The 27487-nt window shown below is 29.3% G+C and overlaps 1 protein-coding gene across 1 annotated transcript in view; it reads left to right on the forward strand.

Moving 5' to 3' along the window:
* LOC129916047 (uncharacterized) overlaps positions 1-27487 on the forward strand; it is a 350529-nt gene that overhangs the window by 218541 nt on the left and 104501 nt on the right. The window contains exon 5 of the mRNA XM_055995808.1: positions 3450-3583. Coding sequence (XP_055851783.1) covers positions 3450-3583 — 134 coding nt within the window. The remainder of the gene's footprint in view (positions 1-3449; positions 3584-27487) is intronic.

A 27487-nucleotide genomic window follows, 5' to 3' on the forward strand; every position in this document is an offset into this window, starting at 1 on the left:
AAAAATGCGAAATTCAAAAATTTTTTTTGCACAAATTTGAAGTAATATAGACCAAGACGAAATCCAAAAACCTTGATTTTGTAGTTCGATTAGTTTTTTTGTTATTCAATATTCCGCTAAAATAAGACTCAATTTCATATGTAACGGTTAAAATTTTCAAAAAAGTTGAATTTTCAATTTTTTTTTTCTTTTCTAGAAATTGTAGCTTTGCACTTTTTAAAATTCAAATTGAAATAGAAAATGACTGAGAGGAGCTACAAAATTAATTTTTGTGCAACAAATTTTGTTTTGCAAAGCTACAATTTCTAGAAAAGAAAAAAATTTGAAAAATTCAACATTTTTGACAATTTTGACCGTTACATATGAAATTAAACTAATCGAGCTACAAAATCGAGGTTTTTGGATTTCGTCTTAGTCTAGGTTACTTCAAATTTGTGCAAAAAAATTTTGAATTTCGCATTTTTTTGGATTTTGGAAGGTTACTTTTGAGCTATGTTTTTTAAAACAAAATCTTGAATATTTCAAAAACGGTTTGAGTTACAAAATTGGGGTTTGTATCAAAAATAATGTATTCAAAAGCTAAAATTAATGGAAAAAGAAATAAACTTAGAAAAGTTATTTTTTAAAAAAGTCTCCACTGGCCTCATCAAACCGGAAGTGCACTTCTGAAACTTTAAATTGAAATAAAAAATGACTGGGTGAAGCTACAAAATTAATTTTTGCGCAACAAATTAGCATTTAATTAGCTTAAATTTTGGGCATTAAAAAATATTAATTTTAGTACATTCGTCCGCTAACTTCAGTCTTATTTTAGCGGAATTTTGAATAACAAAAAAACTGTTCAAGCTACAAAAACCAAGTTAATTTAATTGAAAAGCATTTAAAAAGCTACAAATTTGGAGGTCAACTAAACTCATTAATTTCAATAATTTCAGATTTTTTCCGCTAATTTCAGACTTATTTTAGCGGAAAATTCAATAATTCAAAAACTATGCGAGCTACAAATTTTTGGTTTGCGCAACAAATTAGCATTTAATTAGCTACAATTAATGAGATAATTTTTTTTTGATTCCGCCACAAAGTGTCCGCCAAAGTAAGGGACGTTATTTTCCTGCCCATATGTTTTATAAGGAAATCTGATTAAAAGAAACAATTGATTAGGTTTTTCTTTAAGGATTTCTTATTATTTTTATAAAGAAAATCTTATTAAAATTTATGTGAAAAGCACATTTTTTTTGCAACTTTTCAATAGAACATAAATCACGATCAATATTTTCATAGCAGGTTGGTTCAGGTGGTAAGGTGTGCTACAAATGATTTGAAATCTCCAGTTCGATCGCAACCTATTCGTTGTTTTTTTTTTTTTTTTTTTTTTCTTGTCAAAACCCTACAAGTGCAGATTTTAAAACAATAATTAAAGTCCGATTGTTTTAATAAAGTTTCCTTCTTTGATGAAAACCATAGAGAAATCTTATTGTTTTTGTCCTATTTTATGTGGTCTATTTTTCTCAGTGTACCTAAGTCAGCTTACTCCCTTAATACCCAACATTTTTAAAATTTGTTGACTTAAACTTTTTGTACCGCATCATTTCTAACGGAAGGATATACTCTAGAGTTATGTCGATAGAACCAAATAAAATTAAAATAAATGAAAATCCGAAATTCTATTTTTTTGAATTAACCCCTTTGTACCCAGCAGCAAAAAATTGTCTCCTAAAAAAATCCTCTAATTTTTTAAAAAAGTGAAATTCTTGAACTTCGACTTTGCGTCTGATTTTCGGATTATTGCCATATATCTCCTTTACGACTTGATCGATTTTATTTTAATTTTGCAAAATTATACTAAAAATAATCCGTAGTAATATTGGATTCCAAGATAATATTACAAAAATATTCTTGAATCACAAAAAAATCAAAAACGAAATCCATTTTTTTAGCAGGTACCTACCTATTACGTTTATTAAACTTTTTTCAGATTTCTTAAAAATGGCTCAACCAATTTTTTGCAAATTTTGTTAGCAACTTCATATGCAATTTGGCAAATTTAAAGTTTTTACAAGCGAAAAAATTACCTTCCTTTTTTTTCATATAAGAAGTTTATTAAAAAAATATACACAAAAGACTTTATCACGTCAAAAAATAAAAAAAAAACTTTTGAGAAACGAATGTTTCTGGTGTTTAAAAACCTCGCTGCTTCGTATACAGGGTGTCCCACAGTCACCGCCCCAAATGAAAACCATGGATTCCTGAGGTCATTTTAAGTCGAAAAACTTAAGAGGTAATTTTCTCGTTTACGTCCCGTTTTCGAGTTACCACGGTTTTTATGATTTTTTCTCTCTTGTCCTTTAACTGGACTTATCTTTGCCAAACTACGTTTGATTTGAAAGATTTTTTTTGCAATCATTTTTATCAAAAAAACGAAACCGACTTCCATGGATCAAAACTGGGTTTTATGTTTTTTCTCATAGTTTCTATAATCAGAACTAAACGAAATTGCAATGGAACCATACCAAAAAGAATTATCAAAATTGGTTCACTCAGTCCAAAGAATTGAATACCTCCTCCTTAAAGTTCCACTTCAAATTTATCAAAAAGTTTTCTTTTTTTTTATGTCGAACTAGTCTTTTGATAATCAACATTTATTTAGTGGCTATGTATGTACATTTGTAATTCCTTACGAAATGTCTAAGGCTGATGTATTTATCCCAAGAAAATCTACATAACCTCTGAAGGTTAATTCATAAATCAATCAATGACTTTTTTTTAAATTTTTGTTCCTTTTTATGTTTTTTGAAAAGAATAATTTTTGTGTTCTCAGAAAAAAATAAACATTTCCTGAAAAGTGTATCCTTTGATCCGTTAAAAATGTTATCTTCGAACTCTAAATGCACTCAAAATAATCGAATTCCAAATTCAACTAAATTCATATTAAAAAAAAAAAGTTAAATAAAAAAAAAACCTAGACGAACAAAAATTGTTTCAAAGACTAACGATATCCGATTTCTTCTTGCATGTGAAAGTATGTACCAATATTTCAAAAGTTTTCAAAGATATTTTTTTTTTTAATTTTTTTTTTTTTCCAATGCTTTAACCATTTTCATCATATTTTTTCTTGTTCATCTTCTTCTTCTTTTTCTTGTGACGAATATTGCTATGGAAAAAATTGTAATCAGAAAACTTTATGCAAAATTATGCTATGCTGTGCGAAAAAGTTTTCCAATGCACAAGATACATTAGCAAAATTACTTTCAAAACGTTTCCGACACATTGATCCACATTTCGTTTGATAAATGTTGTATGAATGTTTGTGTATAGAGGTATATTAGAGAGTATATAAGTCTGTGAACTTATTTTGTGTCTTTGAGTATGTAATGTTATTATAATATTTATATATTTATGTTTCTAATATTTTTTTTTTGTTTGTTTGTTTGTGTTTTTCTCTTTTGCAGAGTATCCTGAAAAGCGTCCCATGCTCTTTACCGAACACAATCGATATGAGCCGGGTGATGTTTTACGGGCAAACTGCAGTACTCCCCCATCGAGGCCAAGAGCTGAATTGAAATTCACAATCAATAATATGGTGGTAAGTGTTTTGCTTTGTGTTATTATTCTTGTGATAAATGTGTTTGGTTGGATTTAAAGATACTGAAAGAAGTGAATACATGTTATTTTTATTTGCATTCAAACGTAAATATTACCTATGTACTGGTACTTAAACGTTTAATATAATTAAACACATTCACTAAAAATCACATACCTATTGAAAGGTCACAGTAAAAACTTTTTTTAAATTCCTTGTCAAAAGATACTTCTGCCTTCTGTATAGTGTCCCTATAATTAAATTATTTGAATACTATATTACCTAGGTTAAAGCCTATTTTTTGGTAGTTTCGGCCTTTTTGGATTTTTGATTTTCGGGATTCTGGGATTTGGGATTCAGAACTTCGGGATTGTGTCCCTGACCCCCTTTTTATTAAAACAAAACTGAAGAACTCTTTTTAATGTCTCAGTCATCACTGTGAAAAGTTTCCAGTTCAAGGAAATGCTACATAATTTTGATGATCTGTCAAAAAGTCACATAACCAGTGAGTGGCTCAGGTAGCTACCGTAAACTAGGTTGACTCGTCGACTCTTTCACCCAATTGGGTCAGAAATAACATGAGCTGGATATGGGTTCAAGTTGATCGAATTGACACAGTAGGGTAAAGCATGAGTGAAGGTGAGCAAATACAACATTTTTAATAGAGTTCGTAAGACTATCATTTATTTTGAAGGACCTATTAATTATTACCCTTATTTTCTAAAAAAAAAAAAACAAAAAAAAAACATTTTTTCGCCCAAAATATTTTTAAAGACTGTTCTATTGGGATATAATTTTTGTCACAGTTTTCATGGTCAAATTTTTTTTTAAACACTCTTCTACTCAAGATAATTTTAGGCTCTTTAGATTCTAAATTCTTATAACCAACGAAGCTTTGTCAGCAAGTTCAAAAAATAGATAAAATTTATGTCAGCTGTTCTTTCACAAAACTCATCAGCTCAGAAAAAACACCTTTTCGCCAAAAATAATTTTAAGAACTTTCATCTGGAACCTCTGTTTAAAATTTCACCAGTAAAAAAAAGCACCCTTGCTTTCAATCAGTTAGGCAGTCACTTTTTACTTGCGATATACTCGTAAGTATACTATAGGGTAAGTTTAGGATTTCGTTTGATTTATGAATTTCTCGTAAAAGACATAGCAGATTTTGACCAAAATTTTTTTACACAGAAACGTTAAAACAAATTTTATATTTAAAAATTTTAATTTTTTTTTAAGAAATGCACTTCTGGATTTTTAGAAAATGTTTCAATTTTTTTTTTTTTTGAAAAATCATTTTTTGGAAAACGGGTCAGTGAATTTTATCGAAATTACGTTGAATAATATCTTCTTAAAAATTTTATGCCAACTTTTTTTTTTTGAAAAATTTTAGAAAATATTTATAAAGGTATACAAAATTATTTCTTTTAAAAACGGCTTTAACGATTTTTGAAATTTTTTTCTTAAAATTCCTTTTTATGGAAGAAATCAAATGGCTTATTTGGTTTTGTTTAATAGATCATTTAAAACGGTGTTTAATCAATTATAAAAACTGATTTTATTTTCTTACACTAATTTTGAAATTCTTAAAAATAGCAAATTTTAAATTTTCCCTAATTTAATTTAATTTAATTCGAAATCAAAAAACTGTGTCATAAGATTTATTTCCACAAACAGTTTTTTTCACAGTTTTGCTGAGCATCCCTCTTCCCTCTCTCCCGCAAAAAACACTCTTCCTCAAAACTTTTTGTATAGATTCTTTTGATCCTTCATCGTTTGATCAAGTTTCATGAGAGTAATATTTTTTCTAACTTATTTTACCTGTACTACTCATATTTTTCAAGATTTCAAAAATTATGACTTCATTAAAACAAATCTTTGGAGCGCAGCTTTACTTATTTTTACGCAACTGAGTCTTTGGGCTTATGTTAAGAAATGTAAATATAGGGATTTTTAATATTTTGAGCTTTTGTTTATGATCTCTTAGACCCTTTTTTTACTATTCAATTTAAGGAAAAATGATCTTTCAAAAACTATTAATTTAAACAAGTAAAATAATTAAAAATATAATTTTTTTCGATTTTTGATTTTAAGTAACGAAGAAATATAAGTATATGAGAAAAAAAGACAGTTTTAGGAAGCCCAGTTTTTGGAAGCCCTAGTTTTTTTTACTCAAAGTTATATGTACACTAGTACCGGTGATTGAAGTTAATACTGTTCTTCAATTATAAGACCAAAGTGGTGCTAAAATCACTCGTTTATCTCTTTGACATTCTTGTAAAAAAGTAAATTTTTCCTTTTGTTGTACAAACTCTGGAAAAGAAATATACATATCTTCAAAAAATTAAGCAATTTTTTTTTCATCATACAAATCTATCAGTTTTGGCTTGCTCTATAAATCAAACATTGAAAAATAACAATGCAAATAGTGCATTCCACGAAAATTCGGATGTTTTTTTTTTTCTTTTATTTTTTTAATTAAAAACTTATATTTTATATTTCTTATGAATATTTCATACATTATTTTATTATACAACCTAATTTTATTTATAGAATTAACAAGAACTTAAGATAATCCACTTACTTACTTCACCACAAGAACTTTAACTGAGAATCATTGTTGGAATAAAAACATTTAAGTTTATGTTGAAAACTTAAAAAAATGTTTTTCATTGCCACTGAAAGATTAAAGGATTTTTTCTGCATAAAGTTTAACTAAAATAAAAATAATATAGGAACGTTACAAATTCTCTTAATACCTACCTACACAAACCAAAAGGATAATGTAATGTGGGAAAGAACTTATGGTTTAGATACTTCTATGGGATCATAAAAAATGCATTATGCATTTTTAACAAAAAAAAAAAATTAGGTAAACTAAAAAAAAATATTTTTACTTGTTTCTTAAAATTTTGAAACAAAAAAATACAAAAATTTGATATTTACGTAAATTTGATGCGGAACCTACATTTTAATCTTTGAATTTCAATCTTACTACAAAAAATAAATGCATCTTATTTCTCAATGAAAAACCCTTTTTACCTAAAAAAAAAATAATATAGAACAACTTCATGCGACTCAGACATTCAGCTTTCATTTTAAGACTTACATTCCAGCATTTCTTGCATTGCTTCAGGGTATATGAATGTCAAGGATATATGTATGTTTGTAGATTTCGAAATCATACGTTGCAACACAGAGATTTGGAAAGCACTTCAGTGAGATATTCTCTGAAATTCGCTTTTTTTATTGAGATAAATTATTTTTTTTTTCCTTCTCATTTTTTTTGTTTTTTGTTTTCTTAACTTGGGTTTTCATTTGAGGTAAAATTTTATAAATGCGTACATCAGAAGGAGTGAATACTTACATTGTTTTAAAAATAAAGAAGAGAAATTTCAAGCACAAGAAAATGTACATTATTGTTTTTATTCCTTTTTTTCGTGTTTAAAAAATTTTTTTTCTTATTAAAAAATTTTGTGGAAAAGTGCACTTAAAGTATTAAAGAGGGAAGTTATGCAATTTGCACTGTTTTCTTTGATTACCAAATACTGGAAATAAGTTGTTCTTTCATGAGATTTCATGAATAGGTACTGACTTTTTGTTAAATAAATTGGATAACCTTCAGAAATATTCAATTTTAATTTAAGAAAATAATTGACTTTAAAAAGAAGTTAAACACATTTATTGTGCATACATTTTTAGAGTTACCTATGAGATGCTCGGAGTTACCTACTTCTTAGCTTGATACACAATTCAAATATACAGTATCACATATTTTACGCGCGATCGATTTAAAACCGTTTTTTTTTTATTAATTAATTAAATATGGCGTCTGAGACAAAAAAATGTTTTGGTAAATAAATATTTCTTAACTTTTTAACCAAAGTTTAATTGAAAAAATTGTAAAAAATAAAAATCAATTATAAACATGGTTAAGTAAAATACAAGTTTAAACAGATGTTTTTAGAAATTTCACAGGAAATGCATTTAATCAATAACCGTGCCATAAAGAAATTCCCAAATTCTTAGAACACTTGTATTTACATTTCAGCATATTTCGTATGGACCATTACTCTTGGGATACCCTTTACAAATTATTTCGGAGCGGGTCAGAATTTGGACTGCCAAATTCTGAATTTAAAAATTCTGCTTTTCAAAAATTCTGCCAGCATATTATTTGAACAGACAAATTCTGATAATTCTTTTATTTTCATAGCAGAAAGTCCGCAGCTGAAGAGAAGCGTAATTTTCCATACAAAAATAGCACAACGAAATCTTGAAAAATTGACGTGTTTTCACTTAGTTGTCACTTAATTTTTGTTTTTACTGTCCTCCACATTTTTATTGATTCAAAAAGATCTTTTTTGATTCATTTATTTCTTCATAAAAAAAGTTTTTTTCTATGTTTTTTTCTAAATTTTAAATAAATTTGGATTTTTTTTTTATTTTGACTTTGACATAATACCGTCGCAAATAGCTATTTATGTACATAAGCCGTTGACTACTAATTACAAACTATGTTGTGTAATACAAAATGTTCTTTTTAATAAATTTCTAACTTTTTTTTGAAAATGTGAGCAATTTTCTCATCAAATTGGTCACGAGTGAGCTGTCGAGTTTTTCTAAGTCAGTTGAGGTCTCTAAATAAGGTACAGCTAAAGTACAGATATACCTACATTATAATCTTCAACACAGTTGGATAAAAATACAAAAACTAGAAAAGTTCAACGTATGAGGTATATTTTATAATAGGTACACTAGGGCGTATACGTACTTTTTTTTTTTTTTTTTGAAAACACCAAAGAAGATCGGGTTTTGAATAAATAAATGAATAATACATAATATAAAGTAATGCTAAATAATTTTAAACAATTGCATAGTACGTGAATGACTTACAAGAACAATGTAATGTTCCTGTTTCTTTTGATTGAAAATAACACTTGTTTCGCCTCGTAAAAAGTGTTTAGCATTGTCTTCAAGAGCTCTAATTTTAAACTCTATAAAAACTAGCGTGATTTTTTTCTCCTAAAATGCATTCAGTTTATCCCAGTACATTCTTGGGTTAAATTTGGAGTAAAAAATACCTCCTCAAACACTATGGAGGAGCTCAAAAGTGCATGAAACCAAATAACGCATTATTAAATCTATAAACTAAATTACAGTACACTAAAGACATTTTTTTGCAGTATCTAGAACAATAGGAGAATACGAAGTCTAAAACTGATCTAATTTTTACATAATTTTGGAAAAATTATTATTATACAATTTAATGAAAACCAGTATTCAGAACAAAATTTAACTTTCTTTGAATTTTGTGATTTTTATTAAATAAAAAAAAACTGAAAAATTAAATAGTTCTTAAAATTATATAGAATAAATCGACCTACAAGCCTAAACCTACAAATGCATTACTTTACAGATTTATGTCACACCCGTTACGGATTTAAATTTATTATTTTTGAAAGTTACTTATTGTTTTTCGTCTCATTGTAGAAATGATACTAAAAATAATACTAAAAATTAATAAAATAATTGGTAGACATCAGCCATTTTGTGCTTTATAGATATTTGTTTGGTTTTCTACAATCAGGTGTTTCTTAAGGTCACACCCGTTACACTTGACAAAATTAGTGAAAATTAGTTTGATAAATGAATTAACGGCAGCATCAACCTGTTAAGTTCAATGAATTTAACAAGATGATACTGCCGCTTGTTTTCGGACATAAGCATGTGACTTTTCTGTCTGGAGTTCTTTTGGACAGTAAGGGCGGAATTCATAGTCGTCACTCAAGTTGAGAAATATTTTAAGCATTCGCTCAAGTGAATCCTTATTCATAGTCATCACTGGAGTCAAAATTCTTCTTAAGTGAACGTCTGAGGATGCTTTTTTTACTTGAGGAAACGCTTAAGTTTTTTTTCAGTCAGTTGACATTAAAATGCAGGTGTCATTGCGAGCGTTTGTTTTTTGTATTTAACAATTAAAATTTGTACTAATTTTATAATAAAATAAATGAATCGCGAATATTTGTTTTCATTAATTTATTTTTAAATAATGTTTAATCGCGACAAATCAAACCTATGATGGCGACTTATTAAAAAAATGTTTTTTTGATGACAGTTAATTCAAATCAGTCAAATTTTCGAGTTTGAAAAAAAATTTCCTCAAGACAAGATTTTTCTTTGCTTGAAACATTTCTCAACTTACTGGAGTTGAGAAAAATCTTAACTCGAGTAACGATTATGAATTCCGCTCTAATTCATATTATTAACATGTTGAATTGAAGATTATACTTGTATCAAATTGGTGAACTAAAACAAAAATTTATTTTCATCATTTCTTCTTTATTAATTTGACAAAAAAAAAAAACATCTTGTATAAATCTTCTTCTAAAAATTGACTATAGCTGTAGATTATATATGTATTCCCATTGACAAGTTACAGCAACCAGTAGCAAGTCCTTTAACTTTGGTGTCCCCTAAGAAAGGCATGAGATAATAATTACTACTTAGGCACGCTGCTGTCTCTAACATGTGTGTATGCGATGTGTGAATGTGTTCAAGTAGGTATTTGTTGTAATTTTCTATATGAATGTAGAAGATATGTGTAAGGAAGGCAAAACTACTAATTTGTAATTTGCAAAAGGTCTTCATAACAAATGTGGAAGCGCTCTGCCAATTTATCATACCTAATTTCAAGCATCCCGTTCCAGAACGTGAGTAGTGTGCGAGTAGAGAAATAACCTTCATATTCTTACTTGAAGTAGGCCTTTATTATAACACTCTCTCAGCATATGGAGTAGGTATATAGGCACGATAGAACTAAACTGAAGGTATCTCTACCTAAACCTTAACCAGTGATTAAATCTAACTTTTGAGAGAAAAGTTTTCGTCGTGTCGTTGTCGTCCTTTATTTTTGTATGCGAGATAAATATCATAATGATGGGATGGAGGTTTTATATTTTCTGTGGGTAGGTATATCTATAGTTTATTCAACTATCATCCTGCAGCTGGCATCACTGGCACTGATGCTGCTTGTGTGTTATTCAGGATAAGGATAATTTTTCTTGTAGTGACGGTGACAAAGTGTTAGCCCAGAAGCGTGTTACAAAAAGTGCCGCGAGGTGATAAAGGGATAATGAGTTTTTTGTTAGTAATAATCACATATACATACAACGAATTGAGGTGGATAAGAGAAAAATCAGAGATAACTATAATGCCTAAACCTATACAAACACAAACACACACTACTTTTGTTATGACAGAGCCTTAATTATCATGAAAACATCATATATCATGACATCAGCAGGTTTTTTGTTTTGTTTTGTCGAAATTAAAAGAATGGGTTTTTCATTGTTTTTCTTTTGGTTTTTTTGGAGGCAAAATAAAAATAGTGTCTCAAGACGTGACAAAAAAGTTTTTTACAAATCTGTCATAAGTTTCTTAATTTAAAGTTTTGAAACGTTTTGTTGTAAGCAAAATTGTTGTGAACTAATCGCAAAAATCTAAAACACGCATAATTGTTATTTTATAGTTTCAAGGATCAAAGGTTTTAACTTGTTAGGTACACCTTTTCCTTCCAATGACAATTAGGAAAGCCTAATTTTCATACTAAAATGAAATGAGTAAAAGAAAAATCTAGCAATCTGGTGCCAAATAAAGTGTCTTAAATGGAAACTGTGGGTGTCCTTATTTAAGCGCAAGGAATATTTTTCAAGTTCGAAAAAATTCCTCAAAATAAAGTTAATTTTCTTTAAATTCTTTTCTAAACACATTCAAAAAAAGTAATAGATAACTATCGATTAATATACTCTTACGCACACACACAACGCACATGATTGTCTAAAGTCTGAAGGATATGACTTTTTTTTATTTTAACGAAAAAATTCAACACAAACAAAAGTCCAATATATTTTGCAAAAACAACAATAACGAAGAAGAAAATAAGAAAAAAACAACAACAAAAAAAAGAAAACTGCCATGGGGTAAAAAATATCGGGAACATGTGCCAAGCAATTTCATGGAACATTTATCCTAGATTACCGCACATTCTCATTTCCATTGTCGTTAATGGATAATTAGCATAATATCGTCCCAAATGATTAATAGATAAATTTTTGCTTGTGGATACGAGACGAGGATGAAAATGGAATTTTTGAATCATTGCCATCTAATTTTGTGATTTATTTTATATTATTTTGTGTGTTAGCGAGAGTTTTATGTATAAGGTACGAGTAAGTAATAAATAAATAATTTAAACAAAATGATGGACAACAATTGCTTTTGGTAGTAATCTTACAAAAGGAGGTGATTTTTTCACTTGTGATAAAGGTACTATTAGGATTCGTAAAAAACATTCGAACTCGAGATAACAATATTACATGACATTACAAAAAAATAGGTCCGGCTACAGCCTAAACTAATCTAGAGATTTTATTCAAACGTGGTAGTTAACAGTTTTAGATGATTCCCTAGAGGTCAAATTGAAATATTTTTTAAGACCAAAGCTAACGTTACCTCTCATATAACGGAAATAGAAAAGTTAATTTTTTTTCAAAAACGGCTCTAACGATTTTCAAAATATTTTTTCTAAAAATTGTTTTTTATACAAGAAATCAAATAGCATATACTTGGATTTGTGTAAAAGAGATACAAAATATAAAACGGTGTTAGTCAAAAATAGATTTTATGTATTTTCACTACTTATGAAATTCCTCAAAAATATCAAACTGTCCCTAATTTTGTTCAATAAAAAGCTTTAACACGTGCGACCCCAGTCGTGCATTTTATTTATTTAAGATGTTGATTGGATTTTATTTTGAGACAAAATGACACAGGCAAAAACAAATTGGATCAATGAGCTTATTTAAAAGGTTACAGAGTACCTACCTTTGTACTACATGCCACAAAAAACAATAAAATGCATGACTAGACCACACGTACTTGGTTTTAGAATTCAAACTACTAAAATGTTTGAGACTTTTTATACAAATTTGGTAAATTTATATGAAAATAGAGTTTTCATAAAAAACAATTATGTCAAAGCTTGTTTTTTTTTTCGAAGAAACAGTAAAATCTGTCCCAAAAAGCCAATGATTAGTGTAAAACGTCTAAGAACTTAAGTATAAACGTTTTATTTGTCATCAAAATCAAAAATAAAATGAATCATTGGCATTTTTTTATTGTTGCTTTCTTTCCCAAAATCAATGTTTTTACCAAATTTCATTAGGGTGACCCATAATTTTTGCTTTCACTCAAAAAAAAAACACCCTTTTAACCATGAAATTTTTATAGACACTTTAGATTCTTGTTTCTTATCTCAAAAGTAACATAATTCCTGAATTTCAATAGGGTACCACTAATATTACTCTAGTATTGCACACTTTTCCAAATATACCCATATTTACTCTACACCTAAAAAAAAACACCCTTTCACATGAAAAAAATTTATAGATTTCTTTTATTCGTAATCTTAATGAGAAAGAGAACATATTTATTGAATTTCGTGAGGGTACCCTTTATACCATTGATTTTATTGGACTTACCGCGGATTTTCCCTATTTTCCCAAAAAAACACCCTTTAACCTAAAATATTTGTATAGACTTTTTAGGTTCATGGTTTCTGTTATAAATAAAACATTTTTACCAATTTTCATTGGTGTAACAATTTTTTCCCAGTTTTTGTGATAGCGATTCCGAATTCCATAATTTCTTAAGAAAAAAACACCCTTTCACTCAAAATAATTGTTTACACTCTATAGATTCTTGATTCTTATACCAAACAAAACTTTTTCACCAAGTTTTTTAAAAATTAATAAAATATAATTAAATTGTAATGATACCTTTCTCACACATATCACAACCCATAAAAAATACACCCTTTCACCAAAAACATTTTTAAGAACTTTTTGAATCCTTCCTGCTTTATCTAAAACCTTCATCCCGAATTTCATCAGTGTAGCATATTTTTCACATGCGGGTTTCGGTTATATTTTACCTGTTGAGGTAAAAAAACAAGCACCCTTGTTTTTAATCGGCAATAACTTTTCTTAGAGAAATCGTATTGACTTTATTTTTATGTCATTAGATCAGCATCAAAAAATACCTTAAAAACATGGTGTCATATGATGATATTTTACAAAGAATTTTTTTCACTATATTTTTGACCTTGACGGACAAAAGGGAGGAGTTGTATGCGAAAAAATACGCTAAAAAATGATCTGAAACAGGTTTATTATTTTAAAAACTCACTTACCAATTAGTTAATTTCCTGTCAGTCACCATTATTGTGCAGACACTTAATTTATTTTTGTGATTTATTCTTAATCAAAGGACACTAAATGTCCTTTCCTTCTTTCTTCCCTTCTGAGTATAAGGGACTAAGTGAAGTGAATAAGAATATGTAATTTAGTGATGATAGTTTTCCAAATTGGCAAATTTTGACGAAGAGATACAATCTACCACAAGAGATTTGCTGTAAATTCAATCTTGAATGACAACGATGATGATGATGATAGACGAAAACATATCTAGTTGGTATAGCGGGTTTGTATGCTGTCTATTTTGTATATAGGAAGAAGGATATAGTGAAAGCTGACACACCTGAGGCCAAACTATAACATCAATTCACCTTTGAACGGAAGGAAGGTAAAGGTGATAACCGAGACATCATATACTCAAGGTTTTTGCATAAACAGGTGTGTTAGGCATTTATTAGCTTGTATTATCCTATCTGCAACTGATTTTCGGAAATTAGTTGTGTATTCTGATTTGCAGCAATTTCAAATCTTCCATAGCTGTGAGAAGCTGCCTCTCCTTTAACGTCCGTGTTATATGCTTACTCTCTCTATACTTTTGGTATGCGTTGAGTGCCGGAAGGTGTTGATCTGACAGAGTTTATAGTCTTTATAGCTTATTTTGCTTGGAAAGTCAAACACAGCTGGGTTTTACGGGTCTACCCTTTTGAAGGAGTTGTATGTGTACATAGTTTCTGCACAAATAACCAAGTCGCATACTCAAATATAAACCTAATATCTTATAACTACCTGTGTGTATGTGTTTAAAAAGGAATCTAGAGAGAAGGGGTTTAGGTAATCCTGACAATTAATTCTGTCAGCAAATTTTCCCTTGAAGGCATTTAATTCTGATTCAGGTATTTACATATTTAACTATACTCATTCTCATACCTATACATGAGTATAATCTGAATAACACTTGCTTTATTTGTTGGCTTTTGAATATCTAATGCAGAAGATAAGGAGCTATTTCACGGCACATGAGTGCTGCTCTGGTGTTAGAACATAGAAATTTATAAGATGAGAGCATTAAGTCAGCAATGAGCTTAAAATGCTTTAATTTTATGGTAATTATTAGGAAAAAAACTAAGTATGTCCTGAGGCAAGTTTTACTGCTAATGTTATGATTTTAAAATGCATTCTTCTTCTGCCTCCTTGTTTTCAAATTTGATTGGATTCCAAAAAAGCATAGAACTATATGGAATTCTGTTTTAACTTGTGAGTAAAGGACGAATGCAAAATAAGTAAGGACTTCAGTCGAGATGACAATCAAATATGCATGAAAGTTCCAATGATAAGGAATATAAATAAATAAGTACTCTAATTCTGGCTCTATTTATGTCTGTACAGTTGAATTTCAAAAAATTTCAAGGCGTTGAATTTGAGAGTTTAGACGGCATCAAAAACTTTCGTAACGAAAAAACCTAACACCACCAACTCGGGTGGTTCGCTTAACGTGTAAGTACCTATGTATATGGTACGACTGTTCTATGCTTGCACTGATCGTAACGAGCGAGAACAAAACACCTCTGGGAGATCGTCTGCCGACATCAGCCACCATTAGGGGAAGTACCGTAATCTCAGTTTTAATTTTGTATAGTTGTCTTTAAAAAAATGTAACTTTTTCCGTAGGTATCGTACAGATGTGGTTGAGGTATATTTTTAAAGGTGAAATGACAAGCTTTCCAATGATATAAAATTTATTATAAGTTGTCATGTTAAAATATTGACAGTATCATTAGTAAAGAAAAAAAGTTAATTTTTTTTTACCAAATGGGCCAAATCGAAATGAAAGAAAAAAAAGTTTTTTTTTTTATTTATTTGATGAAAATTGATTGAATTCAAAAAAATTCCAGCTTTTTTTCTAGAAGTCGTACAAACATCATTGAAGTAAATATTGAAAGCTTAAATAAAAAGCTTTCAGATGATATACAATTTATTTATTATTTATGTAAAAATATTGACAATATATTCTCGTAACAAATATATTCTCATGAACAAAAAAAAATTTTTTTTACTTTTCTTCATAAATGTGTGATTTCAAAAAACCATTTTTATACTTTTTACAAGACATATAGGCTTTAATTATGGTTCAATTCCTTAGAAGAAATAAAAGGCGTATCGAATGTATAGTTTTTGTATACTTTTGCATACATACAAAAAATTGACATATGTTCATTGTACATACCTAATGAAAAATGCTATTTTTTAATTTGGTGCGTGATTTTAAAACGCAATACAATTTTTGTTAATGTTAAATAAATTGTGTGTGTACATACAGTTTGAACTAAATCACGGTGAATTTTTGAATGAATATATTACTGTTAAATATTTATTCAACATCTTATGTCGTTGACATTGACACAGTTAGTAAACTTTTCAGATCAAGAAAACGAACATATTTCGTTCAAGCAGCTGCGAAAGTAAAAAGTGTTCAAATGTGCCCCACTCTCCCCTAATTCATTTTAGTTTTTTTTTTTGTTGAGATTTTCTTACAAAATACTTACTTTTTTGATTTTCTAACGCGTATTTAAGTCTCAAAATCTTAACGTGATAGAATTTTTTCAAATTCGAACTCAGCACATCCAGAACTATACAGGTTGTCCCAAAAGATATGGATCAAATGAAATATGTTTTCAGGTCAAAATAACAAATCAAATCTCAAGGTTTTTTTAGTCTTAGCGATTTTTTGGGTTGGCTTAAGAAATTTACATAAATGTACTGGGGTATTTTTAATAAATTGCACGACTGGGGTCGCACGTACTTGCTCTTATGCTTAAAGTAACTATAATGTTAAAGCTTTTCATTCTAGAAATTTAAAATTTGATATTTTGAAGAAATTTCATAAGTAGTATAAAAAAATTAAATCTGTTTTTATAATTAATTAAACTCCGTTTTAAATTATCTTAAAAAAAATAACGAATATGCCATTTTATTTCTTGTATAAAAAGGTATTTTTAGAAAAAAATTTTCGAAAATTGTAGGAGCCGTTTTTTAAAAAAATAATTTTTTATGTATACAAATTTTTTAACATTTTTCAAAAAAAAAGTTGGTATGCCATTTTGAAGAAATAATTAATTTACACATAAAAACTAAATTTCAAAATTTTTCATTGATCCGTTTTCAAAAAATTGATTTTTCAAAAAAAAATTTTGAAATATTTTTTAAAAAACCAAAAATGCGTTTTTTGAAAATTTTCTAAAATTTTAATATTTTCTTTACTTACACACTTTTGTATAAAAATTTTCATTTAAATCGGGTTAATGTTGTACGAGATATTCAGAAACGAAAAAAACCGTTCTATGACAGGTACCGTTAATAACGGTACAAAAAATATTTTTTTTATTTAAAAAGTTGGCTATTATGTGTAATACTACACACAAAAATTTTAATCAAAATCGTTAGAGCCGTTTTTGAAAAAAATTAACTTTTCTATTTCCGTTATATGGCAGGTACCGTTAGTTTTGGTCATAAAAAAAAATTTCAATTTCCCCTCTAGGGAATCACCAAAAACTGCTAACCACCAAGTTTGAAGAAAATCACTTCACTCGTTTAGGCTGCAGCTCCAGATAGAGACAGACACACAGACAAACAGACAGAATTGCCGGACCCACTTTTTTGGCATTCTCCATCACCGTAATGTCATTTAAAATTGTTATCTCGAGTTCGATTTTTTTTACGAATCCTAAACTTGCCCCATAGTACCTATATCGCAAGTAAAAAAATTTATAACATCACGATGCACTTTGAAAGATAATTTACGGGTTGTAACTCTTACTGTAAAATACTGAAATGTTTAAATACTTGAATTTATTTTAAATTTTTGGAAAATGAAGAAGGAAAAGTTTTTTTTTTTTGAAAAAAAGTTTCGAAATCGATATCTTTAAAAATATATAATAAAATAAATATCTGGAACAAATCGGGATCTGGAACAACTTTCAAAAATACCAATAGAAAAAAAAAGGGAGAAGGCAACTTTACAGACTCGAAAGCGTGGTTCTAGATCTGACCGTGTCACGGGTGCAGTAGTATTTTAGAAAAAAAAAATTAAATCGCCATTGTGTACTTAAAGCTAAAGGCGTCAAAGAAATAATTTACCAACTTAGCTTTCTTTATCAATTTTAGTTTTGCCTTGCCTTTTTTATTTGAAAAACATTGAAAAGGTAAATGCACTAACTTAAAAGGCAAACACAGCAACAGCATTCTGTTTAATGCAATTTTTTATCACTGTTTTTGTTACTTTTTTTTTTCTTAAATCTTAACCCACTGGCTATTGGATTATCGTGGTGAAAAAGGTTTTCCTAACCCTTCAGGCCTCCTAGAGAAAGCGGATGATGATAAAGCCCCTTTTGTTTGGTGTTCTATTTCTACGAAAAAACACTTCTTTTTAGTTTATTTTTTCTGCACATGAAGCAGTTTTTTTTTCAGAAGTTCGGACACATTTCGAATACATCCCACTCGTCACTTCTTAGAGTTTAAACTGCTTCCACACCGTTCCGTTCTGCTAGTTGAAAATAACACATAGTATGCCCTAGCAAATTGTGGGGTTAACTGTTGTTGGAATTTAGTGTAAAAAAGGATATAACCGCACCCAGTAACCCGGTTCTCGGGCTATAGGTCGAAAAGTTGTAAAAATGGTAAAATTGTCTAGAAGACTATACCTTTCCGCGTCCGTCCGTGTCGTCGTGTCGTCGTCGACACACCTAGTTTCGTAGAATTTCGTTTCAGATTTCGGAACTCTTGCTTCGTGTAGATAGGGAGTTTTTCCTTTTAACATTGTTTTATTTTTTATTGTTTTTGTTTGGATGATTCCTGAATGCATTTTAAGGATAGCTGTTGACTGTTTGAGTCGAGGAAAGGCGAGGTATATTTTTGTTTGCAAAACGTTGAAAGGTATCATGCGAAACCAAATCTGATAGCCTAGAGAAAAGGACACACAGCAATGCAGCTTTTTTCTGGTAGGTATAACTGTTTTTCTAAGGAATGACGTGATGGTCAACAAAAAAAAAAGAAAACTTTAAGTGCATAGAAGCTTATAGTATGCAAATTTAATTGCGGATGATAGGTGACTTTTAGCCGATTAAATGATAAAAATCGTGATGATTCGTTTTAAAGAGTGGAAATTTAAGTGAAGGACTTTTTTTGGTGACAATTGCAAGGAAAGTAATGAACAATTATTTTGCGTGAATACAGTTTAATATCTAGATAATTAGGTTGCATTTTATTTTGTTACTGTTTGAATGATTTACAATTAGGCTTCCTATGGAAATACACTGAAAATCTGAAAATAAAGCTGAATTCTGGTGACAATTCTAATATTTTTCAATTTTAATTTATAAAGAAAATAAGAACTTCTATTTGACAACCCTTTTCTTAAGGAAATATTTTCAAATGACTAAATTTGTTACGTATATCTTTGTTAAATAAGGAAAATTTTCAAATTCCAAACAAAAATAAAAAATTGTTTATGCCCCACTGTATCCACTCTCTTATATATTTAAAGTCCCAATTAATATCAGTTTTGTTACTCAACGAACTTGGAGAGAGTGTGTGAAGTTCGCCTCTATTTTTGGAATTATTATTTTTGAAAATTGTTCAACGCTTAACGGTGTTTTGATATCTTCTGAAATTGTAAAACATTTTTTTTGAAAAGCATTTAAAAATGGAGGTTTTAGAACCTAAAAACCATTTTTGACTTTTGACCCCCCCTATTTTTGAAAATTTAATTTTTAAAAGTTGTTTCTAACAATGTTTCAAGTTTTTTTACCTCTAAGTTCAATATTTCGAAAGTTAAGGACTGAAAACTAAACAAATTCTATTCTTACTTTTTTCAATTTTTTAAGTTATACCGTCTGCCCCTTTTTTGAACTATTAAAATTCAAAATTTGTTGTAATTTCTTAAGAATAAGATTTTAATAAATTTTAAAGAAATAGAAAACTAACCTTTTTTCATTTTTGGATTTTAGAGCTTTCAAAAGGGGGAACAAATTGGGGTGAGAGTTTACTGCAATCGTTTTTTTTTTTCAAAAGCGATATCTCTAAAAATACAAATTTTACCATCTTCAAATCGAACAAATTGGAGATAGAATTTTTCTGTTTTCGGCCCCTGACGCAATATTGAACTTTGAGATCTAAAAATTTTGAACATTGTTTGGAACAACTTTAAAAAACTAAATTTTCGAAAATAAGGGCACTAGATCAAATACGGTTTTTAGCTCTTAAACCCCCATTTTTTAAAATTTTTCAAACAAATCGGAAACAACCTGGACCAACTTTCAAAAATAACAATTTCCAAAAAGTGGGGCTAACTTTACACACCCACTTGACAGGACTTTGTAGTTAAATTTGATGTTTCAGGGTAAGGGCAATATAGTTATAATTTCTCCTAACAGTGGATTCACTAACGACGTTTTTTATTACCTCCCGTTCCCTGAGATGTTGATTGGCAAGAAAGGCAGTTAATGACTCGAAAAGTAGTCAGTATTAAGAATCTATAATCTCTCAGTGGTACACCTTGGACGTCCACTTTTTTGCCTTTGCGTAAACTCTCCACTAGATACTTTTACTTATTTGTTTTAATATGCTCAGTGAAAAAAGAAACAAACAAATCTTTGTTGATCATTTAGTATTAACCCTCTGTAGGCACACCTCTTTTTTTTGCGAATTTGGTTTATACTTTTTCATGTCGCTAGAACTTTTTTCGGTCTCACTATTTTATAGAGAATGATATATGAAATTGATGTAGAATTTTCTGAGGAATTCGAATATTAGCCCAGTAATTTTAGACATTTTTTAACCCAATCTGCGGAAAAATTCCTACTGGGCTCGATTTTGGTATAGACCTTCGTTACGGCGTTGTTATGAAGATGTGAAAAATCGACATTGATATCGTGTCCGCGTTAAGAGTTATAGGGGTCAAAAGGTCACAAAAACTGGTTTTTCACGATTTTCAGCAAAACGGTAAGTCTTATCAAAAAATTTTCAATGCAAGAATTGTAGACCAGATTATTATATATAAAAAGTGTCATGACACTTTTTTTCCTAAGACCCACCGTTTCTTAGGTATAACGATTCAAAAAGTTGAAGTTTAGTTGTAATCGTCATAATCCTATTCCTGAAAAAAAAACTCCTAACTGAAAAGTTCCTGAAATTTCATTATTTTTTTAGCTTGAATTTCGTTCCTCAACTGTTAAGAATATGGGGAAACCAAAAAAAAAATGGAAATTTTCGCCATTTTTCCGATTGGGGCCCTTCTCCCGAAACCATTTCCCTGGGAATTTTTGTTTAGAATATGTCTAAAAATATACAGGGTGTGCAATAGAGAATGGACAACCCTAAAACGGCTTATAGCTACACTTATGATTGTTCTAAAAACAGATAGAAAAAAGTTCTATCGCAACCAGTTCATAAAATATGGACTTTTTTTCGTTCAGTGTATTTTAAATTTTATCATCTTATGTTTTCGTTCACTACAACCACGAATGAATGAATTTTATTTATTTCTTTTTTTTTATAATTTTCTACAATAATTGGATGAGTACATAAACACTTTAAAAATTTCATAGCTATTGCACATTTTCGTAAAAAAAATTTTGAAATCTGTTTTTTGATGCAAAATGTAAAAAAAGTATTTTATGAAAAATTTTAAACACCTGTGGTATTAAATAAATCTATAGAAACCTTTCTTAAAAATATTCTGGTATAAGGAGAATATTTTTAAGAAAGTTGGCCACCTAGGTTTCTATAGATTTATTTAATACCACAGGTGTTTAAAATTTTTCATAAAATACTTTTTTTACATTTTGCATCAAAAAACAGATTTCAAAATTTTTTTTACGAAAATGTGCAATAGCTATGAAATTTTTAAAGTGTTTATGTACTCATCCAATTATTGTAGAAAATTATAAAAAAAAGAAATAAATAAAATTCATTCATTCGTGGTTGTAGTGAACGAAAACATAAGATGATAAAATTTAAAATACACTGAACGAAAAAAAGTCCATATTTTATGAACTGGTTGCGATAGAACTTTTTTCTATCTGTTTTTAGAACAATCATAAGTGTAGCTATAAGCCGTTTTAGGGTTGTCCATTCTCTATTGCACACCCTGTATATTTTTAGACATATTCTAAACAAAAATTCCCAGGGAAATGGTTTCGGGAGAAGGGCCCCAATCGGAAAAATGGCGAAAATTTCCATTTTTTTTTTTTGGTTTCCCCATATTCTTAACAGTTGAGGAACGAAATTCAAGCTAAAAAAATAATGAAATTTCAGGAACTTTTCAGTTAGGAGTTTTTTTTTCAGGAATAGGATTATGACGATTACAACTAAACTTCAACTTTTTGAATCGTTATACCTAAGAAACGGTGGGTCTTAGGAAAAAAAGTGTCATGACACTTTTTATATATAATAATCTGGTCTACAATTCTTGCATTGAAAATTTTTTGATAAGACTTACCGTTTTGCTGAAAATCGTGAAAAACCAGTTTTTGTGACCTTTTGACCCCTATAACTCTTAACGCGGACACGATATCAATGTCGATTTTTCACATCTTCATAACAACGCCGTAACGAAGGTCTATACCAAAATTGAGCCCAGTAGGAATTTTTCCGCAGATAAAACCTAAAATTACTGGACTATATTGTACTCACAATTCCAAAAAATGTATTTTCACTCTTATAAAGACACTTTTTTGTGACCAATTTTTATTTTTGTCCAGCCAAATTCACACCCGTGTGCCGACAGAGGGTTAAAGGTCAGGTCAATTTTAAATGCATTCGATGCATTCGAAACAGCAACAAAATAATCTAATAAAATGTTGCTTTCATAACTAAAATAATTTCAAACAGAAAAACATAAGTTGAACTTGAAACATCTAACATAAAAGTTTAACACAATCTATATGAACTTCACCTCTATATCCATTAAAAGGATTTTAGATCCAAAAATATTTTTGAAACCAACAAAATCAAAAGCAATTTATATAAATTTTTCTTCTTGTTTTTATTCTCCTCAAAGACTCATACTCTCAACACAATAGTTTGTAGATCTAATAATACCGAAATCCCTCATCTTATCGCATATACCTACAGAGAGATGAAAAAAAAAAAAAACATTGCAAAGCAAAAAGGATTTAATCCTTATCTCTTCTCTACCAAATGGCGAGTGTATAGTGCTTACACTTAGTTGTATTAAATGTACATACACATGTGAAAATTGAGTATGCATATGAAATGGGTTAAAGCGCTTATGGTTCTGGAGTATAAGACCATACCAAAAAAAAAAAGAAACAAAAAATAAGTGCAAAAATACCCTCTGGCTTGGAGCTGCTGGAGCTAAGAGTTGATCGTTTGAGTTTTTTTTTTTGCTGCCACAAACGACAGACATATAATCATCATTTCATGTGTGTTAAAAAAAAGGCAAAAAACAGGAAGTTAACGCTCGATGTAGTGCATAGGTAGAGGACAAGAGTCATGCAGATAGGTGTGGTGAGCAAAAGAAGCTCTTCAACGGGCAACATCTAGGAGGACGTGCTTTGAATTGTTTAATCCTTTTTTTCTGTCGAGTGGCTTCTTTAAACACAAACTCTTAACGAATATTCACATATAGAAGAGTGATAGAAGCAAACTAAATTGAAATATGTAATGTATACAAATGGAAAAGATAGTAGAAAAAACAAAATTCTAAATTTTGAAGCTGAAGCTGGTAGGTACCTACTTATTTGACACGTTTTGAAGAGAAAGTAGATATATTTTATTTTTAGGACGGCGAAAGATTGCTAAGTAATAGACTGAAATGGTTCACATATAGAGCCAAACCTTATAACTTCTTTCCTGGCAGACTTTTTTAAGATGCTAATGCTAAGGTCCAAATCAAAAATCAATCAAGTATCGTCCGTCCTACCAATCAATATAAAAAAAAAAATTATTCCCAATTATTTCTTAGTACCGTGAAAATTGTTGTTGAGGTCTTACTGATTCCCTTAAAATATTGTACGGTAAATATTGACTATAAATTGGTAAGAAAATGGCCTTTTAATAAATACCCAAATATAAAGGTATCTAAGGAACTGAAATCACAAAGTCCATTATTTTTGCTACAACTGATTACCGACTCGTTTTTGATTTTATTCGCTCACCAACAAAAATTGCTCAAGAAAGAATGCACATCAACATCATCTAAATTAGTCCAGGAACAGAAAGTACCTAATTAAGACTTTTCTGTAAACCAAAAGCGCTCACGATAGAGTGTCGGAAAGTGCTCGATATTATATTATACATATTAGGTACACTTGGGCGTATACGTATTTAACAACCCTTTGTAATTACCGAAAATAACGAGTTCCAACGATTCAAATGTAAGTTTTAAGACAAGGTCTATCTTTTAATGAAAAATATTTTTTTTTTTTGAAAATCATTATTAACGGTACCATAGAACGGTTTTTTTTTTTTTTTTAATCCAATTTTTTCCGAAAATAGAAATACGATTTCAACGAAATTTTTTGTGAAAAAGCATTTATATAATTTTAATATACCTAATAGTAGGAGATCCGGCCATAGGACGACCTACCCTCATCGTTATACCAGTTGAGAGTTATATTTTCTGAAAGCTAGTGTCTAAGGAAATAAATTGCACATGGGTTGCCTAGCGATATCCTGTCAAGGCATAGGGTTGCCAGGCCTTAAAGTTCATTTTTGCAAATTTTTGAAAATGCGACCCTGCTTATATGGCAAGCCTAAGAGTTATATAAAAAATATAATGTCATAGGAAATTTAATTTAAAAATTTTAATTTTCAGGATTTTTTAAAATTTGAAGTTTGAGTAGGGTAAACAAAGGCGAATTTAGAAAAAGGGCAAAAATCTATTATCTAAACAAAACGTGATAGAAATAAAATTGAAATTGGAATCGATAGATATTATAAATATATGAAAGCCACACATACAAATAAAAAATGTAAAAAATCTACAACTCGAGATATAGTCTTTTTAAAGTCATGATACTCCAATTCGATATTTGAGAAATAATTCACCCAAAATCAGAATGAAAGATTTTTTAAATAATTTTTATGTGATAAGTTAGGAAAAATAAAATAACTTGACACGTGTCTGTCAAATTTTTAATTTAACTTACCGTTTTTGCGAGGGGATTTTTGAAAAGGTGCTTATTTTCATATTTCAACATATTAAAGGGAAAAATCCCGTCATGGGACGACCTATCCACCTCATTATACCAGTTGAAAGCTATATTTTCCGAAGGGTAGTGTCTAAAGAAACAGTTTGCACATGGGTTGCCTAGCGATATCCTGTCAAGGCATAGGGTTGCCAGGCCTTAAAGTTTATTTTTCATTATTTTTGAATACGCCACCCTGCTTATACCCAAAGCCAAAGAGTTGTAAAAAAAATATTATGTCACAGGAAATTTAATTTGAAAATTTTAATTTTCAGGATTTTTTAAAATTTGAAGTTTGAGTAGGGTAAACAAAGGCGAATTTAGAAAAAGGGCAAAAATCTATTTTCTAAATAAAACGTGATAGAAATAAAATTGAAATTGGATTCGATAGATATTATAAAAATATAAAAGCCACACATAGAACAAAAAAATGTAAAAAATCTACAACTCGAGATATAGTCTTTTTAAAGTCATAATACTCCAATTCGATATTTGAGAAATAATTCACCAAAAATCAGAATGAAAGATTTTTTAAATAATTTTTATGTGATAAGTTAGGAAAAATAAAATAACTTGACACGTGTCTGTCAAATTTTTAATTTAACTTACCGTTTTTGCGAGGGGATTTTTTGAAAAAGTGCTTATTTTCATATTTCAACATATTAAAGGGAAAAATCCCGTCATGGGACGACCTATCCACCTCATTATACCAGTTGAAAGCTATATTTTCCGAAGGCTAGTGTCTAAAGAAACAGTTTGCACATGGGTTGCCTAGCGATATCCTGTCAAGGCATAGGGTTGCCAGGCCTTAAAGTTTATTTTTCATTATTTTTGAATACGCCACCCTTCTTATACCCAAAGCCAAAGAGTTGTAAAAAAAATATTATGTCGCAGGAAATTTAATTTGAAAATTTTAATTTTCAGGATTTTTTAAAATTTGAAGTTTGAGTAGGGTAAACAAAGGCGAATTTAGAAAAAGGGCAAAAATCTATTTTCTAAACAAAACGTGATAGAAATAAAATTGAAATTGGATTCGATAGATATTATAAAAATATAAAAGCCACACATAGAACAAAAAAATGTAAAAAATCTACAACTCGAGATATAGTCTTTTTAAAGTCATGATACTCCAATTCGATATTTGAGAAATAATTCACCAAAAATCAGAATGAAAGATTTTTTAAATAATTTTTATGTGATAAGTTAGGAAAAATAAAATAACTTGACACGTGTCTGTCAAATTTTTAATTTAACTTACCGTTTTTGCGAGGGGATTTTTTGAAAAGGTGCTTATTTTCATATTTCAACATATTAAAGGGAAAAATCCCGTCATGGGACGACCTATCCACCTCATTATACCAGTTGAAAGCTATATTTTCCGAAGGGTAGTGTCTAAAGAAACAATTTGCACATGGGTTGCCTAGCGATATCCTGTCAAGGCATAGGGTTGCCAGGCCTTAAAGTTTATTTTTGCAAATTTTTCAAAATGCGACCCTGCTTATATGGCAAGCCTAAGAGTTATAAAAAAAATATAATGTCATAGGAAATTTATTTTAAAAATTTTAATTTTCAGGATTTTTAGAAATTTGACATTTTAGAAGGGGAAACTGAGGTAAATTTAAAAAAAGGTCAAAAAGCTATATCCTTAACAAAGAGTGGTAGGAAAAAGATTGATACTGGAATCGATAGACATTGTTAAATTATATAAGTCACACATACAAACCAAAAATGTAAAAAATCTGCTACTCGAGATATGGACGTTTAAAAGTCAAAACCGTGAAATTCGATGTTTGAGAAATAATTCACCAAAAATCAGCACGAAAGGTATTTGAAATAATGTTTATGTTCTTAGAGAGCATAAATAAAATAACTTGACACCTATCTGCCAAATTTTTGATTTGACTTAGTTTTTGGTTCCTGTGTATTTTTGAAGAATAACACTGAAACAGTGAATTGAATTGTAAAAATCTGTAATTCTTCAAAAATACACAGGAACCAAAAACTAAGTCAAATCGAAAATTTGGCAGATACGTGCCAAGTTATTTTATTTATGCTCTCTAAGAACATAAACATTATTTCAAATACCTTTCGTGCTGATTTTTGGTGAATTATTTCTCAAACATCGAATTTCACGGTTTTGACTTTTAAACGTCCATATCTCGAGTAGCAGATTTTTTACATTTTTGGTTTGTATGTGTGACTTATATAATTTAACAATATCTATCGATTCCAGTATCAATCTTTTTCCTACCACTCTTTGTTAAGGATATAGCTTTTTGACCTTTTTTTAAATTTACCTCAGTTTCCCCTTCTAAAATGTCAAATTTCTAAAAATCCTGAAAATTAAAATTTTTAAAATAAATTTCCTATGACATTATATTTTTTTTATAACTCTTAGGCTTGCCATATAAGCAGGGTCGCATTTTGAAAAATTTGCAAAAATAAAC

The sequence above is a fragment of the Episyrphus balteatus genome, chromosome 3 (assembly GCF_945859705.1).
Source record: "Episyrphus balteatus chromosome 3, idEpiBalt1.1, whole genome shotgun sequence".
NCBI lineage: Eukaryota > Metazoa > Arthropoda > Insecta > Diptera > Syrphidae > Episyrphus > Episyrphus balteatus.